Source organism: Anarhichas minor, unplaced genomic scaffold (genome assembly GCF_050575085.1).
Source record: "Anarhichas minor isolate MPS153535 unplaced genomic scaffold, ASM5057508v1 ptg000079l, whole genome shotgun sequence".
NCBI classification, from domain to species: Eukaryota; Metazoa; Chordata; class Actinopteri; order Perciformes; family Anarhichadidae; genus Anarhichas; species Anarhichas minor.
In genome coordinates, this window is record NW_027466525.1 from 3946041 (window position 1) to 3969899 (window position 23859).

At 42.1% G+C, this 23859-nt stretch overlaps 1 protein-coding gene across 1 annotated transcript; it reads left to right on the forward strand.

Annotated features, from left to right (window-relative positions):
- Positions 1-217: 217 nt before the first annotated feature.
- On the forward strand, positions 218-17842 carry phf1 (PHD finger protein 1). Its single transcript, XM_076081278.1, has 16 exons — positions 218-441; positions 1107-1185; positions 1335-1416; positions 2114-2200; positions 3321-3415; positions 3936-4084; positions 4705-4800; positions 6906-6974; positions 7690-7813; positions 8387-8454; positions 8951-9082; positions 10654-10732; positions 12081-12196; positions 13045-13131; positions 14327-14702; positions 16621-17842. The coding sequence occupies exons 1-16, from the start codon at positions 383-385 to the stop codon at positions 16690-16692; spliced, it is 1770 nt and encodes a 589-aa protein (XP_075937393.1). The 5' UTR covers positions 218-382; the 3' UTR covers positions 16693-17842.
- The last annotated feature ends 6017 nt before the right edge of the window (positions 17843-23859 follow it).

The window sequence follows — 23859 nt, forward strand, 5'->3', positions numbered from 1 at the left end:
TTGATTCCGGCGCTGCTCTGACAAACCCGCCTTAATAGCATCAATAGGTGGAGGCGGAGAGGGGGGGGGGGATAGGGGAGTAGGGGAGTAGGGGGGGGGGGAAGCGACGGGAACATGACGAAACGGCATCGCGGAGGACGGACAAACTAGGCTGAGAGACGGACGGACAGTCAGTTGCCCCCCCCCCCCCCCCCCCCTCCGCCTCCCCCCCCCTCGCTTGACTGACACACACAAACACAGACACACACACACACACACACACGGGCGCTTGGCAAAGACAGGGACATACATGCACACCATCCACTTTTTGCAAACACGCAGGCTGCGCATCCGAGCGGGCAGTAATTGGGCAGCGGAGATCCACAGCAGATGAGGGCATTGCATGTCCAGCCTGCCCAGGAATCACTGTGACCCCGACGGGAAAGGAGTTCGACTTGACAGGTACCCTTCACCGGCGCAGCTCACTGTGTGCGAATTTGCCTGATTTCCTTTCTGTGATTCACAAAAGGCTACATGCACTGTTGTGCATCCTGCGTCTGTCTTGACTTGAGTGCATGCACTGGAACAAATGCTTGCAGAGATAATGCCCGCGCAGTCATTTCATGCGTCTATTCAAGTTGTTTTAAGGATGTTTTGGAGAGGAGAAGAAAACAGCAAAGTGCCTGGCAGACGCTTTCAAGTAGCCGCACACTGATCTTCATTCAATCAAACTGTATTGCAGCAGTCATCATGCAGTGTTTTTTCTCTCTCTCTCTCTGTGTGTGTGTGTGTGTGTTTCATGTGTGCAGTAATCATTTGTCTTGCTCTCTGGTTGTGTACTCACTCTCATCTTTCACTGTGGTGGATACAGGCTGTCGCTATGCTCTGATCTAAAAGGAGGAGAAGGGGGGTGTGTGTGGGGTGGGGGGTGGGGGGGGGGATTTTAACCCCTTTGCACCGAAGCCCGCCTGTCTGAGAGCCAGCCGAAACGTCGGGGCCATAAACCCCCTCTGTCAGCAATGGCAGCAAAGTATTCAGCGAATAAATCGGATTTCCATTTCACATGAGCCCTGCTCTCCCTCCTCTCTCTTTCTCTCTCTCTCTCCCCTCTCTGTCTCTCTCCTCAGGATGGGGGGAGTAAGTGAAGGAGATGATGTGTTGGCTCGATGGAGTGATGGACTACTGTACCTCGGCAATGTGAAAAGAGTAAGTGCATGTGGGAGTGTGTGTGTGACAGAAAGACTTCTGAGTGTGTGTGTGTGTGTGTGTGTCAGTGAGTGTGTTCACCTGGATTTTGAAAAGAGTTCCATTTAGTTTTGTCAGTCATTCTCGCTCACCTGCTATCTCCCTCTCAGGTAGATGGAGTCAAGCAATGTTGTCTGGTGAGATTTGAGGACAACTCGGAGTTCTGGGTGCTGAGGAAGGACATTCACTCGTGTAAGAAGAACTCCTTTTTTATTACTCCCTCTTCCTTCAGCTAGAAGAGTTAAATAGCTTCCTGTTGGGAGCACTTTGTGTGTCTTATAGGTAAAAAAAAAAAGCTCTTAGATTGAGTTTTGCAATGCACATAAGCTCAGCTGTTACTTTGTTTCCACTCTGAAACTTTGACCAAAGAGTTGAAGGAATACTTTTGTGATTCGTTGCCCATGTGAGCTTAAAACTTCTCAGTTGTTTTTCTTTGCACCGGTTGTGTCAGGATCTCTGAATCGAAAAATTGCAGGAGAGAAATTACAGTCACGTTGGAGGTTATGATTCAGAGTGCTCTGAGTGTTCTGATCGGGGCACGGCGAGACGTAATTGGTGTATTAGAGTCTATTTATGAATTTATTAGATTAATGACTCTTCAGGGAAATGGCGCCCCCACTCCACCTAACATCAAGCGAAGGGGGAAGTTGGACGCTTGTTAGGACCAGGCTGAATATCCGCCCGTCAAATGAAGTGAAATCTGAAAGGGTGCAGGAGACACTGAAATCAATGAGGTGGCAAGGATGTGAATCAATATACATAAATTAATGCTGTTGACTGCTCTCTCTCTCTCTCTCTCTCTCTCTCTGTCTTCCTCTTTCACATTTACTTCCTCCCCTCCCCTGCCTCTCTCTCTCTCTCTCTCTCTGTCTTTCTCTGTTTGCCTTAGTCGCTGCTGGAGAGGAAGAAGTTTGCTGTATTTGCGACGCTCCGCCTCTTAAAGAACCCCTCATAAATTGTCTTAAATGTCGCCACGGTAAGGAAGCACGCCTCATCATACGCTGTCAAGCGCTGGATCTCCACCAGTTCTTGCACTGACCTTGAAGATTTGACAGAGTACGCCAGACAACAGCATTGCTGTTTGAAAAAAACAAAAACAAAACAACGACACAGAAAACCATCTATCGGAAATGATAGGAATGAATTGTTGCGCCTGCAGCCTGGCTAGAATAGAAATGAATGAGACATTCATGAGACATGAGGAGCTTAATTCATAGACCTAAATGCCACAAGTTGTCTTACTTACCCCTCCGCACATATTTCAAGACAAATTAAATTGCATCAATTATGTCATTAAAATTCAAAAAATTACATCCACTCCTACCTCATTGAAAAGTCAAGAATCTATGAAAGAGTTGAACTCCTGGACACAAGATATATCCTACTTCACTGTAAAGTCCACTCTCTACCAAACATGTCAATCGTGCTCTTGTGCGCTCGCCTTGAACTCAGATTTAAAGGGAGAGCAGAGAAAACCTCAAACCTCAAACTAAAAAACACCTGTCTGGTGTCAAACTCTGCACACACATCCTTCTGCACACGGAAGGCAAAACATCCAAGTGAAGTAACTCAAAATATAACACATTGTTGAGTGGAGAGGCAGTTTTCACCCCAAAATCCCAAATGCATTTTCAACAATTCACAGCTTCCTACGGCCGAACTAGGCACACATCAAAACAATCTAGATTGATAAATAGCACCGCAGGTAAGAGGAAAAATATGTATTTTAGATTTTGTGGTGAACTGTCCCTTTAAAAGTTTGAAGGATGAAATGAAATAAACCAAAGTGCAAGTGGGAATAAGTTCTACAGACACTCGGCAGCAGGATGCACAAGCAGGACAAGCAGCAAATGTTACCGTCACGTCGTCACGGCTCTGTCAGACTAACAGGTTTGCTGACAGTTTGTTTCGGGCAAAAAGCAGACAAACACACTGCCTGCTCCCTAGATGCAAATAGTAAAGTAAAATGTTTTGCATCGCCCCTGACGGAAAAACCAGCAGATCACTAAACATGGAGCCGCTCTGCCATTATCGTCACTCCGGCTGTCTGTCTTGTAAACACGAATTAAACGCTCTGCCTCCTCCTCCCATTACAGGTTATCATCCAGAGTGCCACACGCCAGCCATCGAACCGGAAGCTGACAGCGATTCGTGGATATGTCGGCAATGTGTTTTTGCAGTCGCAACCAAGGTCAGGCTGCTAATCTCTCCGTCTCACACTCAGGGGAAAAAAAACATTCAGTGTGTAATATGGGACAAATATATCAGCCTTTGCTGCTGCCAACAATGCTGTTGTGTACAGCAGAAAATGGGTTTATTCAAGGCAAAAGCACACTAATTCCCTCAGTATTGACTTCAATATTAGATGTTCTACATTGTGTCCAAGAAATCATGAAGAATCAATAGTTGTGAAGCTGAAAAACTACGCTGGAGTTGAGAGAAGTACATTTAAAGTCAATCAATCACATGTGCTCCAGTTCTGTAAATATGAGACGAGAAAGCACCCGGTTAATTGTCAATCGGTCAACGTCCATATCTCATTGTCCAGACTTACACCGCTTCGGACACTATCTCTCACGGCCGACCGACAATAAAATGAGAGGAATTGCCTTCTCCCCACCGAATGCGATCCGTCTCCCTGGCTGCTCTGACATGACAGTGATTTGAGCGCTCACCGACCAATCAGTTGTGTCCTAAAATTGTGTTTTCAGAGAGGCGGGGCGCTCAAGCGGGGACGCTTCGCCCGACTCATGCAATTCATGAAACTCCGGCTTCCCTACCAGCTGTCGTCTTTGGACTGGGACCCGCAGCATCTGACCAATCAGCAGCAGTGCTACTGCTACTGCGCCGGACCTGGAGAGTGAGTGACACTGCAGAGGCCAGTTTAAGTTTGAATGTACAGCTCGTGTGCGCTCTTTAACAGTTGGCATCGACTCCGAAAACTCAATCTCATCTAAGTCAAAGTCGTCTTGTTGGATTATTTGCAAATTGCATGCAGCATATCAGACATGTGTCACACTGTGTTAGGATTTCTTTGAGTTTGTTTTGACTTTCTTGGAATGATGTGAGAGATGTTCGCTGCATCAGTTCAGATACTGTGAGGTGAGCTGTCAATCAAAGAAAAGAAATGTTGCACCAAACTCTTTTAAAAGCATTCGTGGTGTTTCATTTTGTGTTTTTGCACCTTTGCTTATGTTGCACTCTTTTGCTTATGTGGCAAACCCCACCCACCTGGCACGTGAATAAGTATAAAACAAACTCCCAAACTGCCGTATCTTTATGAGAAGCAGGATCCGGTGGGAGTTTACACCTGAAGACACATCTCAGCTCAGAAAATGAGAACTGTCAGCCGCAGTCATCAGCCCTCAGTCTTCCCTCAATTATGCATAAATACAAACGTGTCTGGTGGCAGATGTCGGACACGTGCGTTCATTCATGTGTTTGAAGCGTCTTGATGTTTTGCGTGTCGTTTGACTGCAGGTGGAACCTGAAGATGTTGCAGTGTGGAAGCTGTGGTCAGTGGTTCCACGAGGCCTGCACACAGTGTCTAATTAAGCCACTGCTGTATGGAGACAGGTGGGTTACTGAGCATGGAAAAGCTCTGGATTCTTAATATTCAGAATTATAACTTTGTCATTGCAATGAATATAAAGGAATTTGTCATAAACATTAACAATTTTAAAACTCTGAATGTGTTCATATGCACGACTAGCGACAAATTTAGTGACGTATTCAGACCATCAGGGAAAAAACAAGAAATATATTAAAACATATTGTAATTCATTCTCTGTGTAGCTCAGAGTATTGGCTCTTCAGCCAATAGCAGGTGCTCTTTGCCTCGCTGCAACCGACACAACTACTAAGCTTCATGCAAAGTATGCTCGTGACATCATTTGTCGACTTTTAGCAACTTTTGGAGCGAGAGCTAGCTACTGTTGATCGGAAAAGAGTTGACAACACAACACAGTACAGGACACACCGCTTTATTTTTTTTGTTCCACCATTTGCCATTTCCTCTACTTGGGATAGCAACTGCAATAAACGTACATTGATGCACTTTAGTACGCGGGGACAGCTACCGATAGCTACCGATAGCTAACAGGGAAACAAAAGCGCTACCCCCTTCCAGTTCTCGTTGCGCTAAAATCAACCTTTACTTTATAATTAGAAGCTGAAGCAAAAATTGCCTATTGCCAGTTTAAGAAAAATAAAAAATATAGCCTGTAAAACTGTTGTTGCTGCACATTCTATTTGCTCATCTGTCAACATATATACCGATACACATATGTGTGTGTGGGAAGTCAATATTAGCCGACAATAACTTGCTGATGTTTCTGTCAGGATCTAATATTCGGAATGTGTTTTGGTGTGAGACATGTGACTTCTTTGTTGACCTGGTTTATATTGATTTTTCTTATTGATTTTTTTATTTAGTGGTTGCTCACCACATGGTGTTGACTTTGCAAGGTGAGCAGAAACCTACCTGTGCTAACTCAGTTAAATATACTTTGATCGCAAACTTTTTATTTTCATTTTCAAATGCATCTGATTAATTGATTGAATCGTTTAATCTATAAAATGTCAGAAAATAGTGGAGAAAAAAACCCCATTGCAATTTCTCAGAGAGAGGTCACGTCTTCAAATTGCACGTTTTGTCTAACCAACATTTAAAACCCCTAAAGATATTCAGTTTACAATCATGTAAGCCAGAGAAAAGCAGCGCATTTAAGCCGCACCTCGTCTCAGCAGTAGATTCCAGGCTGATTAAGATAATCACACGAAGACGTTTCCATGACAGCTTCACTTGTCGGAGAACTACCTTAATTAGCTTCGGCCTAACTCATTAGTGTGCGTTTTAATGTACTCACTGACTTGTGCTACGGGGACAAGAGCTCCTCACACACACTCGGAGAGCAGAAGGACGGCAGAGCAGACGTATCACCTCTGTGGTAGTTGATCAGATATGATGAGGGGAGGATATATACGAGATGCAGATCGCGGCGCTGCATCTGAAGCGTGTAATAAAATGTATCCATCCATTAAGTCATTATTGTCATTAACCACCTGTGTTAGCGGACTGGGCTCCACACCCACCCTGACACCTTGTTATTGCCGAACCTCTCTGAGGGGGGGGGAGAAAAGGAGGGATTAGATTTAGATTGACAGTCGGGGAGAGAGCGAGGCCGGATTGGTACAACATCTGCTGAGCAGGTGATGGAGGAAGAGTTCACAGTTGGAATAGCAAGCATTTGCTGCCGTCATACTGTGTCTGCGCTTCATCTTTCCCGATGACCTTCAGCGAACACATGCATGTACCGTGGAAGGACAGATGCACACATTGTTTTCAGGGTCACCCACAATAGAATGTCATTATCGGGGAAACACACACACACCTGTCTGCTTATTTTCAGTTCAGGTTGATTCGTATGATAAAATATCTAGAGAACAGAGACCTGTGTAGACCGTGAGGAAGGTAAAGGGGGAGAAATCCCGTTGTACATGAAGAACCTGGACTAAATGATAAGAGGTCTGCACAAAGAGAGTTTTCACAGAGATCGTGCAACAAAGCATAAAGACAAGATTTAAGATGACAGCTGTTTGTTTTTTTAAAGTAAACGACAAACTGATGAATCAAAGAGAAGAAAACAATGTTCATGTGTTTTTTCCTCGTGTCTTTTTAGGTTTTATCAGTTCCAGTGCTCGGTGTGTACAAAGGGACCCGAGACCATCCAAAGACTACCCATGACCTGGTGATGTTAACAGTCAAACCTTTACTGACATGTTTGCAGCAAAAAAAAAGGAGTTCAAACCAATTTCTTTCACATAGCACATTTTAATAAGTCATTCACAATAGAATAAGTCACTTTTCAGTACATTCCATGTCTAGGTTGAGAGAAGAATTAAAGGGCGGGTCCATTATTACAATTTCCTTTTGAGGTTTTTATGTTATCCTGTAGTTTACCAATGGTGTCCCTTAAGTATTCAAATCAAAACATTCAAATTTTGGTTGAAGTACGTATGATTTAGCAAAACTGTCAATTTACATTATACATACGTACAACCTGACATATCCAAACTAACCCTTTCAGTTATTTCCAAACTTAGCACAGCTTCTGTTCCCTCAGCTTGTGCTGATGTTCACATTATTCATTAGCTTTCCCTGGTTACCTTTTTGCTAACGGCTTAGTCGGCGTTTCCTAAAAAAGAAAAGAGAAATGAAAGCAGATGGACCTGCCCTATAATGGTTTTATCCAATGCTACTTCACACAACAACACAGCACATACTGATGTCGCTAATTAGTTGGAATAATATATTTATATAGTGATAAAAATATGGTATATCAAGATAGGCTCACAAATATTCTGAAATATGTAAAAAAAAAAGAATCTGAATATGTTTTTTTATCGTTTTATGTTTTACCTGTTTCTGATATCGAATCTTTTTTTGTGTTGTTTGAAATGCAGGATGGATTTGGCTCATTTAGTGCTCTACCATCTCTCGCTGTGCTGCAAGAGGAAATACTTTGATTTTGACCATGAAATCCTGTCCTTCACCAATGAGAATTGGGACTCGTTGCTCCTGGGCGCGGTATTGATATTTCCCCGTTCAAGCACCATGATGAAATAATGTGAAATGCTGCCTGCCCTTTTTTTTGCATTTGAGACTTAAAGCCTATTAGCTGCCATTAAAGTACATTTTGAAAGTAAAAAAAAAAAAAGAAACATGACCTCTACGTCAGCTTCAAGGGGAACACCACAAAGAGTTGCGTTTGACGTTGCATCGTTTTAAGATCTAGGTCCTAGAGTCTAGGACACTCTGACCGCACATGAATGAGTTTTGAAGAATCCTCAAACTAGAGTGCTGATGCTCAAAGTTGTGATATTACCAATTTGAAAGTCTGAAGTTGCTCCACAGAGACTGGTGGATAGACGTACGCACCGGGGGGGATTATATGAGCGTTTCCTGTGAGGTTTTGGGTTCTCCTTTAAGCTGTTTTTTTAAAAGACATTTTGAAACGTATTGTTTGCCCCGTCATCACATGGCAGCAGGGTTTTACAGCAGCCGTAAAAGAAAACCGTCCTATGCATTAACGGTTCTCTGTCTGATGGCCGTCCACTGTGTAAACACAGCTTTGATTTTTCATTCCCGTCTGTCCTCTAGCTCTCTGACACGCCGAGGCAAGACCGCTGTCACAATCTCCTCAACGCTCTGAACTCCCACAAGGACAGGTAAGTCGTCGCATATGATGAGTAGAATAAACACCGACCACACATGACCGGATTGATGAGTAGCGCTCCATGAATAGAGGGGACTTCTTAGTGCTCCGCGGCTTGCGACGGTGGACACGCAGGCTGAAATGAGCCAAATGAAAACGTGTGGCTTTGAATAAAGCGTAGCTGCCAATTAGACCAGAGGAAATTAAAGACTTTTTGGTGCTTATTTTGTCTTGTTAGAAGGAACACAAGCTGTTGGTGTTAAATCACAATAACCAGTCAAGAGGTCTAATTGCTTTTAGTGGGTTTTCACTGAACTTGCCCCAAAAAAAGTCTACTCTAATTATGTGTACTTAATTACACAGTCACTGACTTTGAAATGTCCATGAGTCTACTTTTTTATCAGGAGAATAAGTACATGTTGTTAAACTATGTAAAATGTATTATTAGCATCGAAAAAGTATTTAAGAACGCCAGAACGTACTAAGCTGTATATTTAATCTCGCCCCAGGTTCGTCTCTGGAAAGGAGATCAAGAAGAAGAAGTGTCTTTTTGGGCTCCAGGTCCGAGCCCCACCTCCGCTGACGTCCGATTCGTCGCCCCTCATCACCGACCAGCCTATCAACATCACGCACCGGAGAAGGTCAGTGTAAGGACAGCGCCTCTCTTTTCAGCTCTTATCTCAATAACAGCTCGGGGATTCCCGCAGGGCATATAGTCATTACGCATGAACAATTAACACGCAAATCAAAGGGCTGCAATTTTCATATGGCAGCAAAAGTATCAGTGTCTTATTATTCTCCTAAAAGAGCATTTAGCCCCCCTGAGTGCTTATGTTTTTACACCCATAAGTGTGTGTGTGTGTGTGTGTGTCCTGTAGTCTGCAGATTTCATAGACACACTTTTCCTTGTTAATATTTTCAGCATTTAGCTGGAGCTTATTCAGACTGAATTACCATGGAATCAGTTGCCGTGTGTTTCTCGAAAGCTCCAGTGTACTTTCACACAGTGCCACCCTCCGACCAGGCTCTTTTGGGGTTAAATGTCGCCGGAATATGTCCCCGGAACTTAATTTAGACCCTGGTCTCTGCGGACGTAAGATGGTGGTGTTGGTTGGTTAATTTGTCAGTCCTACACAGAAAAATAATTTCTAATTATTTAAATGATCCCCTGATACACCAGGTCAACATTTCCCCTCCACTAACACCATCTTCTACACTATGATCCAGACTAAATGAATTCTTTAAATTAGCTGTTGATATTCACAGCCTGCAGAGGCTGAACCTCCGCTCCCTGAGCTTTCCTCTTTCTCTCCACCCTGAGGTGAAATGATTATATTTGAATGCAAAATACCGGAGACAGGTTTTATCTGAAGTATCTAAAGTCTAAAGGGCAGATTGTAACAAAATATACTGAGAACATTAATGCTCTCCAGAAGGTAAAGTCAACTATTTTCAATGTCAGACAGTGGCTTATATTTTGCTTCACCTTCAGGCCAAAATGTCAACTTTATGCACACGATATCTCATAATCAAGGGCCAGATTTCCATTTAATACTTTTTCAAAAGAATATTTTTGGGCATTCTCGCCTCTATTGGACATTCGACAGTACCAAAAATCCCCGGCTGCAATTAAACCGACAACATTGGGTTGCATGCCCTGAAACCATTGGGCTTCCAAAGCGCTCCAGTTACCAAACAGTTTGATGGACACATTCATGCTTCCACGAGGATAAATCCTTCCTGTCTTAACGACTCTGGTCTTGTCTTTAGGACAAAATATACATTTCAATTCCTACCTTTGGGTCTCTAATTAGAGTTTGTTGATCATTCCAGACTGCATTTTCAAATTATGGGTTGTTATTGACATTGCAGCCTTAAGGGGCCATTCTGGGGGTTTACAGGAGACAAGTTCAGTTTCAAACAGAAGAAGAAGAAGAAAGGGAAGGAGGGAAATTGTTATTCTTTCCATATGTTTGAACCTCCTGTTGATGATATTTGGCCTCATGTACATATATATGTAAACACACTAATATAAAATATATATCAAATGATTCAGTATATCATCTCACTGTCTTGTGTTTTACACCTCTCAGTAGGCTTTTATGGGGACCCACTAATAAACTAAACATTGCACACTGAGATTATGTGTGTGTGTGTGTGTGTGTGTGTGTGTGCTTGTTTATTAATTTATGTGTGTTTTTGTTCACTTCAGCCCGTTGTCACTACCCTGCCAGAGGAGAGTGGGGGGGCCAGAGTCGCGTAAATCAAAGCGTCGCATCATGGAGACACAGGTCAGTGCCTCTGTCTCGGGCTCAGGGCGAGGAGGGGGGTCTGGGCCACCAAACCTCTGATTTATTTTTTTATCCTTGTCTTTTTCTTCTATGCATCCAGGTAAACAGCTCTCCATGATCCAAATAACCTGTCAGTCACACCGCTGTGATGAAGGTTCATTTCGCAGTCTGAATCAGTAGGCGTGTCTTTTAACACCCAATGCAGCTCAGTGCCTCGGTATTCTTCCTCTGCGTCTTGCTGTACTTTAATGTCTTTGGTTAGACTAAAGGTAGCGTGCGGGAGATGGAAGCGTCGGGCTTTTGCCTCAGTTAAAATGTATAATTCAAATACAAACTCGGCTGCGCGGAAAAACCCGCTCATGTATTTCATCAACATCTGCAGTTCAGCACCACATTTATCTTGATCATCAAACCCAAATTCCCGGCGGATCACAATGAAACGTCGCATGTGGCAGCTACTATTTTTACACAGCGTTCTGAACGGTGAGCGCTCTTTGTGCTGAGGTCCTCCTACACAACACTCTGATCCGTGTATGTGCACATACAGTAATCCTGGAACAATGCTCTCCACCGAGCACTCGTTTTCACTCTGGCACATCCAGGCCCCATTGTGCCTGCCGCTCTGATTGATGCTAATCTCCGTCCGTCTTGGAGGAGCAGGTTCGTTGTCGCGGGGAAAGTGAGACGGGGAGGAATGCTGATATGTGAAGCCCGGGATCACTTCCAAGTGCACTTTGCAGTCGATTACAGTTCGGCCAGGTGGCGCTGGCACCTTGGCAGTGCAGTATTGACAGAGCGCATCCATTTAAAGGCACAGACGTCGACTGAGGCCACTGAATAATAATCTCCTGTTCTAATAGTAATGCTTGAGGAGAGAATGATAATGGTCAGAGTGGGGTGCCGTGCGTCACAGTCCAAGCGTTGAGAAATGCAGCAACCTTTAGGTGGCGTCCACACAGATGATGTTTCCAGTGATTGATTGCTCTGGTGATGCTCCGGTATTCTTACTTTCCATGGGTCGCGAGTCTTCGTGTCAGGAGAGCTGCCTCGCTAACCAGACAGCTCCATGGGATGTGCTCTGGAGGTGATACATTTAAGTGCCTGATGATGTGACTCACATCCATTCATTCTGTTAGTATGGACTTATCTGCGCTCAGGAAATGCAGGAGCATGTAATTCAAGCTCTAAAGAATGTATATTAACTCAGTTTCTAGATGTTTTCACACTGATTTTCTTTATCACAAGACTCAACGTTCCCTACGCAGGAGGTATCGGAGCTTGATTGACTCCTGTGATGATGCTGGCATCCAGACACAAGCTGATCTGTGTGTGTGTCTCCTGTGCCCAGGCTTGTCCACCCCCAGTTGCTGCCAACCCCATTGAGCTGCTGCCATGTTGCCATGGCTATATGGAAGGGGCCAGCCTCTACAACTCCAGGAAGTCAGAGGAGGAGCTTAGTTCGAGGTAAGTGGTGTACAGTAGGCCATGAATATATGAGATATATTGCGCTTGCTCGGAGCTTGCGCGCCATCTGCAGAGGCTCGCGGTGCTAAGCGCAAGTCTAAAGAAAACTTAACTCTCACTTACATATGGCTTTTGGTGTTAGTGGAAGAAGTTACAATTGGCATTTATTGCCAGGAAAAATGAATCTTCAGTAGTCATGAGTAATTATCAGGACACGCTAAATATCATTTGTCTCCGTCCAAGCAGTGCTCGCACACGGTTCTAAATTAGTTGGCACCGAGTTTGAAAGAATGACTGAATGAGTAACAGAAAAGAAAGAGAAGTAAACACCGAAACATTTTCACTGTTTTGTTCGCGATATCGAACCTGACACGCCGGAAACAAAGAAAGGGAAGGCTACTTGTCTCCTGGAAAAAGTCTCTCGCCTATTTTTAGCATGTTTTCATAAGTTAAAAAATGTGCTAACTTTGGTGAAAAAAAAGAGTACAAACTGTTGGTTGAAAAAAGCCTATGAACTTAAGTACTGTTTGTGATGGAAAGGCTGTATAAATGTCCCTGGCATTGACTCTGCTGCCACAACAGATCCACACAGACAAAATACTTTTTTTAATCATGTGACTTAAAAAACTCTTTTTGCCGGCATAGTTTTGGGGATGACAACAGAAGTCTTGGTGCAAAATATCTTGTAACTTAAGTTGTTGTTGTTTAAATTTTATGGGTGAACTGAACCTTTAAATTATAGACTTTTACTTACTGCTTTGAAACACAGCTGGTTGAAAATATATATATTTTTAGAATAAAGTAGCAAAACAATTGTTGTCTTTAACCCGTGTGCGTCCCGTCCACAGCTCTCCTCCCAAGCGGATGTACGCTCTGTACCACAGCACGTACAACGGAAACACTGCTCTCTCCAGGGGTCTCCATCACTACAACAGGTTTTACTCATCTGTCGTTCTCCTTTGTAGTAACTCCTGACATGTATAGAGTTATATAGTCACACGTGGGGTCTTGACCCTTTTCACCAAACACAGAATAATAAATATGGACAATTTGGCAGTTACACAGTTACAAAGCTAAAATAACCGTGGTTGTAGAAATGCACTTTTTCAGAGTAGCATTAAAGACATTTGAGAATAAAGCAGGAGATTTGTTAGAACCAAATTCACAACAGTTGGACATATTAGCATTTGTCAAGGTGCTACATACAGAATTCTGTATTTCCCTGTTGATGCGTTTCAACTTGAGATGACTGCACGTAATCAACATATGATATCAGAAGTTTTCAAGACACATTTCATAAGTTGCCACTTGTTTCCATTCATCCATTTGGCCTCTTTAGAACTTTTTGGAGTTGTGTTATGATGTTTTTCAGTAGAAATATATTGAAATAATTGGTTCTAATCGGTATTCAGAAACATGACTCCGGTACAGAGTCGTTCTTATTTATTTTCATCCAGTTTGAAACTGCATTGATTTAATTTTTTGGCCACTTTGGGGCAGTGTAAACACAACATTGACATATTTTCACTTAATACATTTAATAAGGGGAACATGTTAGCAAACAGCTGCTTATTTACACATCCAGCAGACAGAGAGCAACATTAGCATTCATCGGGCGACCCGACCCTCTCCATTTAGCTCTGTCTTGGTTTCGACTCTTGAGGGAAATAGATTCTGGCTGTTTAGCTGCCAAATGCTCCGCAATATATTTACCAGCTAACGCCGTTTGTTGGTGGGCAGGTAGCGTGCAGTTGGTTTTTAGAGCTTTTTGCTGAAAACTGCAGAAAATGAGGTTTACGTAAATGAGTAAACCGAAAGTTGTGGCCGTAAAAACCAAAGCAATGACCCAAAAGATGCTAAAATGCTCTGTAGTTGGGTGGCTCTGTGAGTTAATCACTATGAGTAACTCCGTTCTCCTTACACATAGTCATTAGAGCAGCTTCAAGTCTACTTTATGTTCATGGCCTCGACAAATGCTTCAGGCTGTACATGTTATTTAGTTATTTACTACATTGTATTTGTAGCAAACCTTTAAAAAGCATTTCACTGATACTATGGTGTTGCAGTATGTTTGAGATGGTGAACCACACCTGGATGATTCAGTCCCTGTTCCTGACTCCCTTTTCCTAGCGCGGAGGACACCTGCAGAGTACCACCACCTTGCTTCCCATACCCTCTCAACTCTAACGGCAACCATCACCATCACCACCACCACCACTCCCACCCGCACCATCACACCGACCAAAACAACCACCAACACCAGCCGGGGCAGAAGCAGCTGGAGCCCCTCATCCTACGTGACATGCCCCCATACCAGGCCGGTATGGGCGTAGGGGGCGGCGTAGGAGGAGGAGGCGGAGGCGGAGGAGGAGGAGGAGGAGGAGAAGGAGGTGGCGGTGGAGGAGGTGTGGTGGTAGCCGGAGGGGGGGATGGGACAGTGGCCAGGAGCTGGGGAGGAGGCGAGGCGGTGAGGATCTTGGCGAGGCGCGTCACACCAGACGGGAAGGTGCAGTACCTTGTGGAGTGGGAGAACGTGAATTTGTACTGACACGAAGGGAGTAAACACGAGACGCCATGACTGTCTTGCAAGTTGCCACAGGAACACTGTGTATGTAAAACGTGGCAGTGTTTAAAGTACAAACAAAACAAAAAAGAAAAAAAAAATCTCTACACGTTGCAAATCCAGGTTGCTCTCATAGAATCACCATATTCTACATCATTATAACTCACTACTCATTACTAAATGTCCCTCTTTGCTAGTGTTTCTCTGATATTTGTACTGTTAACTTTGGAATATGCCTTTGCATTTATCATGTTTAACAGTGATGAGGATGAAGATATTTAAACCTCCTGATGATTTGTAAATCTTTTCGTAATCGAGAGGAGCATGTCTTTAATTGTAGTCACATCTTGATATAAAACACTAGATAGACAACACTAGGGAGATAAGCAACAGTATAGTACAAGAAATGTAGAAAAGAAAGATTACTGCTTTTTCCTTGCTTGAGTAATATCGCAAAAAATTGAAAGTATCATTCATTGAACTTCCACCAGACAACATGCTGCCAATTTAAAGGGTTAGTTCGAAGTTTGATGAAACACACTTATTGGCTTTCAGGCCGAGAGTTCGATGAGCAGATTGACACCACTCTCGTGTCTGTGCAGTTATCATGAAGATATAGCCAGGAAACGGTTATTGATCCTCATATCCGACTTGCAGCAAGAGAGCGAATAAGCATATTTCCCAAAAGAATATTTTAGAAACACAATACAAGAAGTCAAATTAAAAAAAATGAACAACTCAATGTGGCTTGTTGCACAAAACATATCTGAATAAAAAGGTCAAGGTTAAAAACTAGCTACATTTTGTGAAAAGGCGCTTTTCCAGTGTTAAAATTACTGTATTTGAATGTGTAGTTAGACCAAACCTGGAACTGAAGTATAGTCATTTAAAGGAACAGTGTGTAGAATTTCAGGAGATCTATTTGCAGAAATGGAGCTCACGTTTTTGCCTGCGCCACCATAGTTCTCCTAACACACTTGGCACAGAGTAGTTTCAGTTGGTTGCAATATGCAACCTCACCACTAGATGGTGCCAAATCCCAGACACTGCACCTTTAAATGCTGAGAAAAACAAGAATTATCTGTAGCCTGGCGGTCAAAAATGATTAACTTTTCAAACCAAATTTAGTTTAAATATCTAGACGTCTGAATAAACTGACTCAAATCACTAAATCACTGCTTAGTAGGTACTTTAAGTAAGGAGAAAGTTTAAGATGTAACCCCTTTGTTCTCTTTGAAGGTAACAAAAATAACTTCCCCCAGCATTTGACATGGATATCCAAAAGATGAGCAAGCTTAACAGCCAGTAACCAACACACTTCCATCAGCCGTCACTGTTGTAATTGCTCATTCATCAACTGATAGTTAATGTTCACGTGGAGTTCAGTGAGAAATGAGCCCAGGAAATAAACAGTGATGAATGGTGCGTCTTCATCAGTGAGAGGCGTGATGACAGCTGGCTGATGGCTGCTGGCTGCTCATGAAAAAAAGCAGTAACCTTTTATTGGCCACAATGAAGCGGAGCAGTACAGCCAGTCTTGTACAGTATTGTAGTTTTAACGCCTTGCTGAAGGGAACTCTGACAGTAGTGGTTGAGCCCTGTCATCAGACTTCATAAAAAACTAATTCTCCGGAGGTTTTCATATTATTTTTCCTCATATGTTAATAAGAGATTGTATACATGTTATTATGGGGTTACTTATTTGTTATGTTAGATTTTGTCATACATAATTTACATTTAGACTACTGTATTAGAAATAGGAGCCACGAGAGGGCTTTTGTTTTATAGATAGAATTATATATTCACAATATATTGCTATGATCGAATAACTTTACTTTATTTTTTTGACGTGGTTGAATAGTGCCTATATGGGTTGCGTACCTGCCGGTTGGTCTGCCGACCCGAGTCGACCAATCAGACGACGGAGAGATGAGCGAGGCCGTATTGCTACTAGACAAGAGGATGGCTCTTTATCAGTTGACAGATACAACCACATGGGTAACAAGGACCAGTTATGATGTTGAGTTGTTATCGGAACAGGACTGTGATGTTACTGTACATTCCAAACAAAAAAAGAAATATATACATGTTATTGAAATGTCTTGTTTGAAGTCATCGGAATGGAAATTACTTTGAAAGAATGCGTTTCTTTTCTCTTTTGCTTTGTTTTTGATGGGTGCCACATGTCATGAAGATCAAGTAAAGGTCCAGTTCAGGTTCAGGTTCACGTCGTAGGGAGTTCAATCCTTGCGTTCAAAGTAACAGTACAGGTAAAGAAGACACTGATAGGCCCGACTCCCTAACTCAAACCCATAGTTTCTTCCAGGGTCTAACAGTCTATAATTTAGAAAATACAACATGGCATCAAGTAGAAAATTCATAAGGCAAGTGAGCTGCTGGAGTTGGATTTTATCTTCGTGCAAACAGGTCACATAAATCTAGAAAACTGTGGTGCAAGTTTCAGAGTTTATATTTTATACAGAGGTTTATTTCAGCAATCTGTGCGATAAAACTCAACACAAACGTATACATTCATCAGTTTTATCTTTCAGGAAAGACTGCATTACAGTTCAAGTTGACAAAAGCAAAGGACAAATACAGCATTTATACTGTTATAATCGAACCGATGCAATTCTCTCAGATTTGATTTCAAAGCCGACCTCTGTTGAATTATCTCCTGCGTACATTTTCAGTGAACTTATGTTGATTGCAGTTGTCATCCTCCTCGGTGACTATTTGACTGTAGTTGATTAGGGAAGGGGTGTGTTGAACCTTTCTAGGCGATGGTGATGAATGTATTTGTGTGTTTTCTATGGTATGTCTATACCCGTTAAGTGCTTGTTATAGGTCGTACTCGAGGTGGAACTCAACCCGATTCGTTTTAAAACATAACAAAAAAAAGGAGGAAATGAAGACATCAACATTGAGGAACATTGTTTATTTTGGGAGATGTAGTCTTCTTTTTTTTCTGATAAGTAGTCAAGTCCAAGTTCAGTTTGATGTATTTTGGGAGACATTACGTTTGTACATGTATACTCTGCGTTGACACCTAATATGTAACATGAATAATAAAAAGAAAACGTTTCACCTCATGCTATGTGTTTCTTATCTATTAGTACATGAAGGTAATCATTAATATCTGTCTGTCTGTCTACCTGTCTGTCTGTCTATCTATCTATCCATCTGTCTGTCTATCCATCCATCCATCTGTCGTCTGTCTGTCTATCCATCCATCCATCTATCTGTCTATAGATCTAAATTATGTCATCATTTACCCTGTTGTGTGTCTCCAAAACCATCTATATCCTCCAAAATTAGTGTAACTGTCTAAATGTTAAGACAAATTAAATAATAACAGAAATAACACAATAACTTGCAAATAATTCAACTGAATGAAGCAAAATATAAACATTTTCAGTTGATGTGTTCAGAGGCCAAATAGAACAACTTCAGGCATGGCAGTTCATTGGTTCATGGGATCAGTATCTGTGACAAAATAATCTCGACTCAAGGTCCACTTATTAGGTTTTTTACTGAGCTTTCAACCACATCTCCTGTTCTTCATCAGTGAATGGAAATAACTCAGGCGCCACTTTTTATCAGCCCACATGTTCTCGACAGACTGTAGTTCACGTGTTGACACCTGAGTCGCTTTCATTTGCTGATGAAGACCATGAGATGCAGTGAAAATGTCCAGAAAATGCTAGTAAGTTCAATTCAATTCAATTTACTTTCGTACAGCCCAAAATCACAAATTCGCCTCAGAGGGCTTTACAATCTGTACACATGCGACATCCTCAGTCCCAGGACCCTCGCATCTCCCCCCCCCCCCCCCCAAAAAAGAGGAAGAAACCTTAGGGAGAGCAACAGAGGAGGAATCCCTTTACCAGGATGGACAGAAGTGTGATAGATGTCATGTGTGCAGAATGAACAACATAACCAATTTCAGACCTTATTTTTTCTGCTGAAGGAAATGTTCAGCATCCATCTGTTTGTATCTGAAATGATGGATGCTGTCCTTAAAGAGGATTTTAAGAGAATAATCGATTGCCTTGGGGTTACCTTTGTGGAACGACTTTAAAAAAGCTGCATTTGAAGTGGACACAGGAGGCTTCATTCAAAACTTCATTCACATTTTGATCAATTCATACAGCCAGTGAATGCCACCCAATTGCTTTTGTAGTCAAACGGTATCTTGTGGTCGATCTCCTAAAAACTTCACTGTGTTTGTTTTCAAATATATATTTATTTTTTGGGTATTTTCAGAGAGTTGTGGTCCCCAGCTGGGATCCAAACAGCATCATTGTTCTGGATCAATTCAGCTACCAAGGCCCAGGAACATCAGTTATATTGATTCAGAACAAATACATCTAGTGACAGCAAAGAACAGGGCCAGTATTTATTTTAAACTTCTAATAATTAAACCTGAGAATTCTGAGACAATTCAAGAGGAAAAAGATGTATCTGAGTGTGAGCAGTAAAACACATTTCACATCGAGAAATACTCCAACTCCTCCTACACCTTACTACCTCCAGCAAAGTGCAGGCTAATAGACATTTAACAAGCCAGATTTCAGGTGAACTAAATGATATCATATGAATATATTAAAGGGTTTTAATTGGTGATCTCCTCTTTTTTGTTTTGTTTTTATGGCTTTTAATTTGATCCAAAGGGTATTTTAATGGATTATCTGCATGATTTAAAAAGGGGTAACAACAACTCAAAGGAACTTTAATTTTGTTTTGCCCAGTTCAGACGGATCCTGGTTCAGTTTGCTATAGGATCATTCGAGACAGGCTTTTCACAATAAGAGACACCCTTATGACACAGTCAGAGAGTTAAAATACAAGGGAATTAGGTGAGTTTTAATCTCCCAATTTTCAGTCTATTGAGCAATTGTTTTTACCAGGTGAGCCCTCTAGATCCTCAGAGAAGAGAAGAAAGAAATTAATTAATGTGGATGCAAATGAGTTTTTTCTGTGTTGTATTTGCAGCTGATCTCACCTCACTCCCAGGTTTATTTATGGATTATCTATGGATTATTTATGGATTATAATGATATAAGAAGTTTTTTTTACGAGACCTATTACTATAAAATGTTACAAATAGTATTAAACCCACCTCACAGCTTTCATCCTAATTATACGTGTATTCTGGTTTTCAGAGGTAGGATGTTCTCAGGTCATTATTAACCTACAGGGAGAACTGTCTGCTCAACAAAAGGCCCAAAAACACTTAAAGATGCTATTTTCATAGGCTAATAATGCACATCTGTAGTACATAATCATAAATATTACCTCTGAGAAAGAGCTTTTTATCTTCAAGGCAAAAGTAGACGGAGGCTGGCTGTTTTTCTTTTGGCACTAATCACTTCCACTGTAGGTGGTAATCAAACAACGATGGCGAGAATCCCTCCAAATTAGTCTGATGGGGGATGATAAATCACATCACAGGCAAATGTGTCTCGTCGGAAAGATTTACTCCTTTTTTTGGGGAGAAAATTTACAACTGCTGCCAACATAAAAGCCAGATGTTGATTTTGTGTTTGTGCCAGAAAAAACGAGATTTCACGATGAATGGAAATGCTAAATAATGACTCCAGAGATTAATACTGCATCTCTGTTATTAAAAGGCCTGTGTGACATGTTTTATTTCCAGGAAGCAGAAACAATAACAACTGATATCTTATTGTCTTTATTGTGAAAGCGTTAGCCCACTTTGCAGCTGTTGAGTCAAACATTGTGTTTAATGATCTTGTGAAAAGGCACGTGAAAAAATGAATCACATTTTGACACACAGTAGAAAAACACAGGTGTAAATGATCAAATTATTGACGTCTGAATTTCATTGAGCTGCTTTGGTTTCGTGCTCCTTGTATTGTGCATGCGAGCTCACTGTCATACTTAGACACCTTGACAATACAGAGCCATTGTTAATGTTATTAGTAACACCTGTGCGTTTCTTACCATGACATGTGTCAGGTGCACAGGTGTGTTGGATTAGGAATTTAATTGACACTAAGTAGACTAGGCAGACTGGTAAAAAAATTACATTTTGTCATTTGATTTTGTTATTGGAGCATAGTCCTTCTGTACTTTTGTTTTTGGCATGATGCAGAAATGATGTCCCCATGAAAATCTGTGCCCCTAATTCAAAAGATATATGGAAAATAAAGGGAGGGGTATAGAGCTTTCTCTCGCTCCTGCCCTGTTAAATAGTTTCCCTCATTTAGCTAGATAGTGTTTGGGTTAAAAAAAACCTCTGGATTGAATTAGCCCCAGCTTCAGCTGCAGCTGCTGGTTTAAACCGCAAGGTGGCGGCCAAACCTCAACATTTAAAGCAAAGGCTGGCGCTGCACTGTGCTGCCTTCACTTGTCTCTCTCAAGGGGGGCAGAAGTGGTGATGCTAGCATTCACTTGTTCAAGTCTTTTTTGGTTGAAAGCAACGCCAAAAAGTACAATTTTGTCTCAGTTTGTTTTGAGGATTTTAAATTCACGTTTCAAAGGTGCTATGTCTTTGGAGGAGGAACAGAAGGAAGACAACATCGTGTCAGACATGTAAGTATCTGTAAATTAGCCAAAAGTGAGCCAAAATTAGCCAAAGTTGTGCATGCATTAGACGAACGTTATATATATATAAACAACACGTATAGCTGCTGCTAATTCAGCCTTTCATCAGGCGCGTTAAGCTAGCTAATGACGGTTTGCGTCGTTCATAACACCCCATACTAGCTTAATTGATATTTCCCCCACGTCACCTAAACGCAGCATACTACGGCTCAGGGCGCCATTTTGGCTCCACAGCTTCTCACCTTAATGCAGCTCCTGTGGTTTAGTCATGTGCGCTGCACACCCAGCGTCGCATTTCGCCGTTTAGAAACACATAAATGAGTCGGTGGAGTTGCAGTCAAGTAAAATCCACCTTTAACGTCAAAATGTATCATCAGTTCCTGTTATCATCTATGAAGTTAGCTGTCAGAGAAGCTTGTAATTGGCTTGTTTTCAACAGGTCTGTAAGGGCGAAGAGTTTTAATAAGAGCCCAAAACAGCAGATTGTATAGCCTAAATCCTGCATATGGAAGCAAACCTGTCGGCCGAATCACATGTTGTAGTCTAATTCAAAACTACAGTGTAGCCACGGATACATTGGTATGACAGACCTAACGTTGCAGCCTACACTTAACTGGTTGAATTGAAATAAACTACATATAATTTCACTAGAATAAGTACATGACGGTATGTAAAAGTCATAAACTACCTTTGGGGCATTGCACACACTCGGCTACTGTAGCCTGAAGCAGTACAGTGAATTTACACTCACTGAAACATTATTAGCCCGATCATTTTTTTTTTCAAAGAGGCAAGCATAAAATGTAAAAATGCTTATGCTAAAGATAGGTTATAGATATTGGGAAGCGTGCGCGCCCACACATACGGAAACACGCACACATGCGTTTGCTCCGTCCTCCACCCCCTTCTCTCTCTCTCTCTCTCTCTCTCTCTCTCTCTCTCTCTCTCTCTCTCTCTCTCTCTCTCTCTCTCTCTCTCTCTCTCACACACACACACACACACTCACTCGTGTTTCACCCTCACACCTCAACGGCAGCGTGCAAATAAACATACACGCGCACACACACACACACACGCACACACACACACATATACACATATTTCTGCATCCTGTATTTTTTTTATCATGCACCGGGAACCGGGCGCTTTATAAGCGGTCGTGGATTATGATGCCAGTTTTTGTAACAGCGGAATATTGGCCTCTCCTTCGGCTCCAACTGTGAATAGCGCTGTATCGCGTGTGTTTTTTTAATTTATTTTAATCCAATTTTATTTCTAATTTGGTTTCCCGTTACTTCTAAGCAACGAGAGACCGCCGAGACGCAAAGCATACGTTCAATGCCGTTGGAACATGTCCTATGTTCCCTTTCAAGGTAAGACAGAGCAGATATTTTATATATATTTTTCTCATCCACTGCATCTTCCTTCTCTGTTCTCCTCCCCCGTTCCTCACCATCCTCTCTCTCTCCCTCTCTCTCTTTCTGCCCCTCTCTTCTCCCTCTATCTCTCTGACACTATCATATGCGATAAGCATATCTAAAAGCACCATAGCCTACAGGTGCATAGAAATTGCCTGAAGTGCCTTCTCGATAGATGCACACACACACACGCACACGCACACGCACACACACATACACATGGTTCCAGCACAGCGTGCGTCCGTGTGGACCTTTTGCATGCGGCAATTATAGTAATGTAATAAGGTATGCATGTGCAGACTACTGGTGCCACTGTCTACTCTTGCAAGTGCATTCCTCTGTTTGAGAGCTGCTGCACAGCGTGAATGGGAGAACACGCTATAATATATATATATTTTTATCTTCTATAATAATCCTATGGTGTTAAAGGGTATATGGTTCTCGTAAGGAGTTTATACTGCCCTAATAATACTTGGTGGTTTTATTATAGTCTTTGTCGTAAAATGCTAATTATGTTCTTATAGCCACTCTCAGTGTAGTACAAGGAGTTTAGAGTGCTTCTACTATCTCCTTTGAAACGTTGCTGTTGGTAGATTATATATTTGGGATTTCGTCCACAGCCTGAATGGACTGTATCATGCCTCCTGTGTGCAAAAAACAACAACTTTGGCCCACTAAAATATGTCGATGACCAGAATGAGAGGGCTTCTTCATTCTTGCCTGGTCTTTTATTCCCCCATACTCGATCGTGAGTGGGTGAAAGGCGCTTCAGTGCACGGTAAAGGCAGATTCCCCTCGGTATCATTGCACTGCAACTGTGACTAATGCTATATGTGAGCAGGCGTGCTGCAGTGAGCTGCCTCAACTCTATCCAGTCGAAGCCTTCAATTTGCAGTGTGTGTATGTGTGTGTGTTTGTGTGTGAGTGTGTGTGATGAGAAGCTAATTCGGAAATAAAATAAAGTAAAGCGAGGTCCTCAAACATCAGAGTCCGACCGGAATAGGATGGAACACCCAGTGCAAAGTTTGGAGGAACCGTGAAGGATTTGGGGGTTTCGTGGTGTGTGTGAGTACCTGTTATCCAAGAGGTTTAGATGCCAAAAACTGCACCGG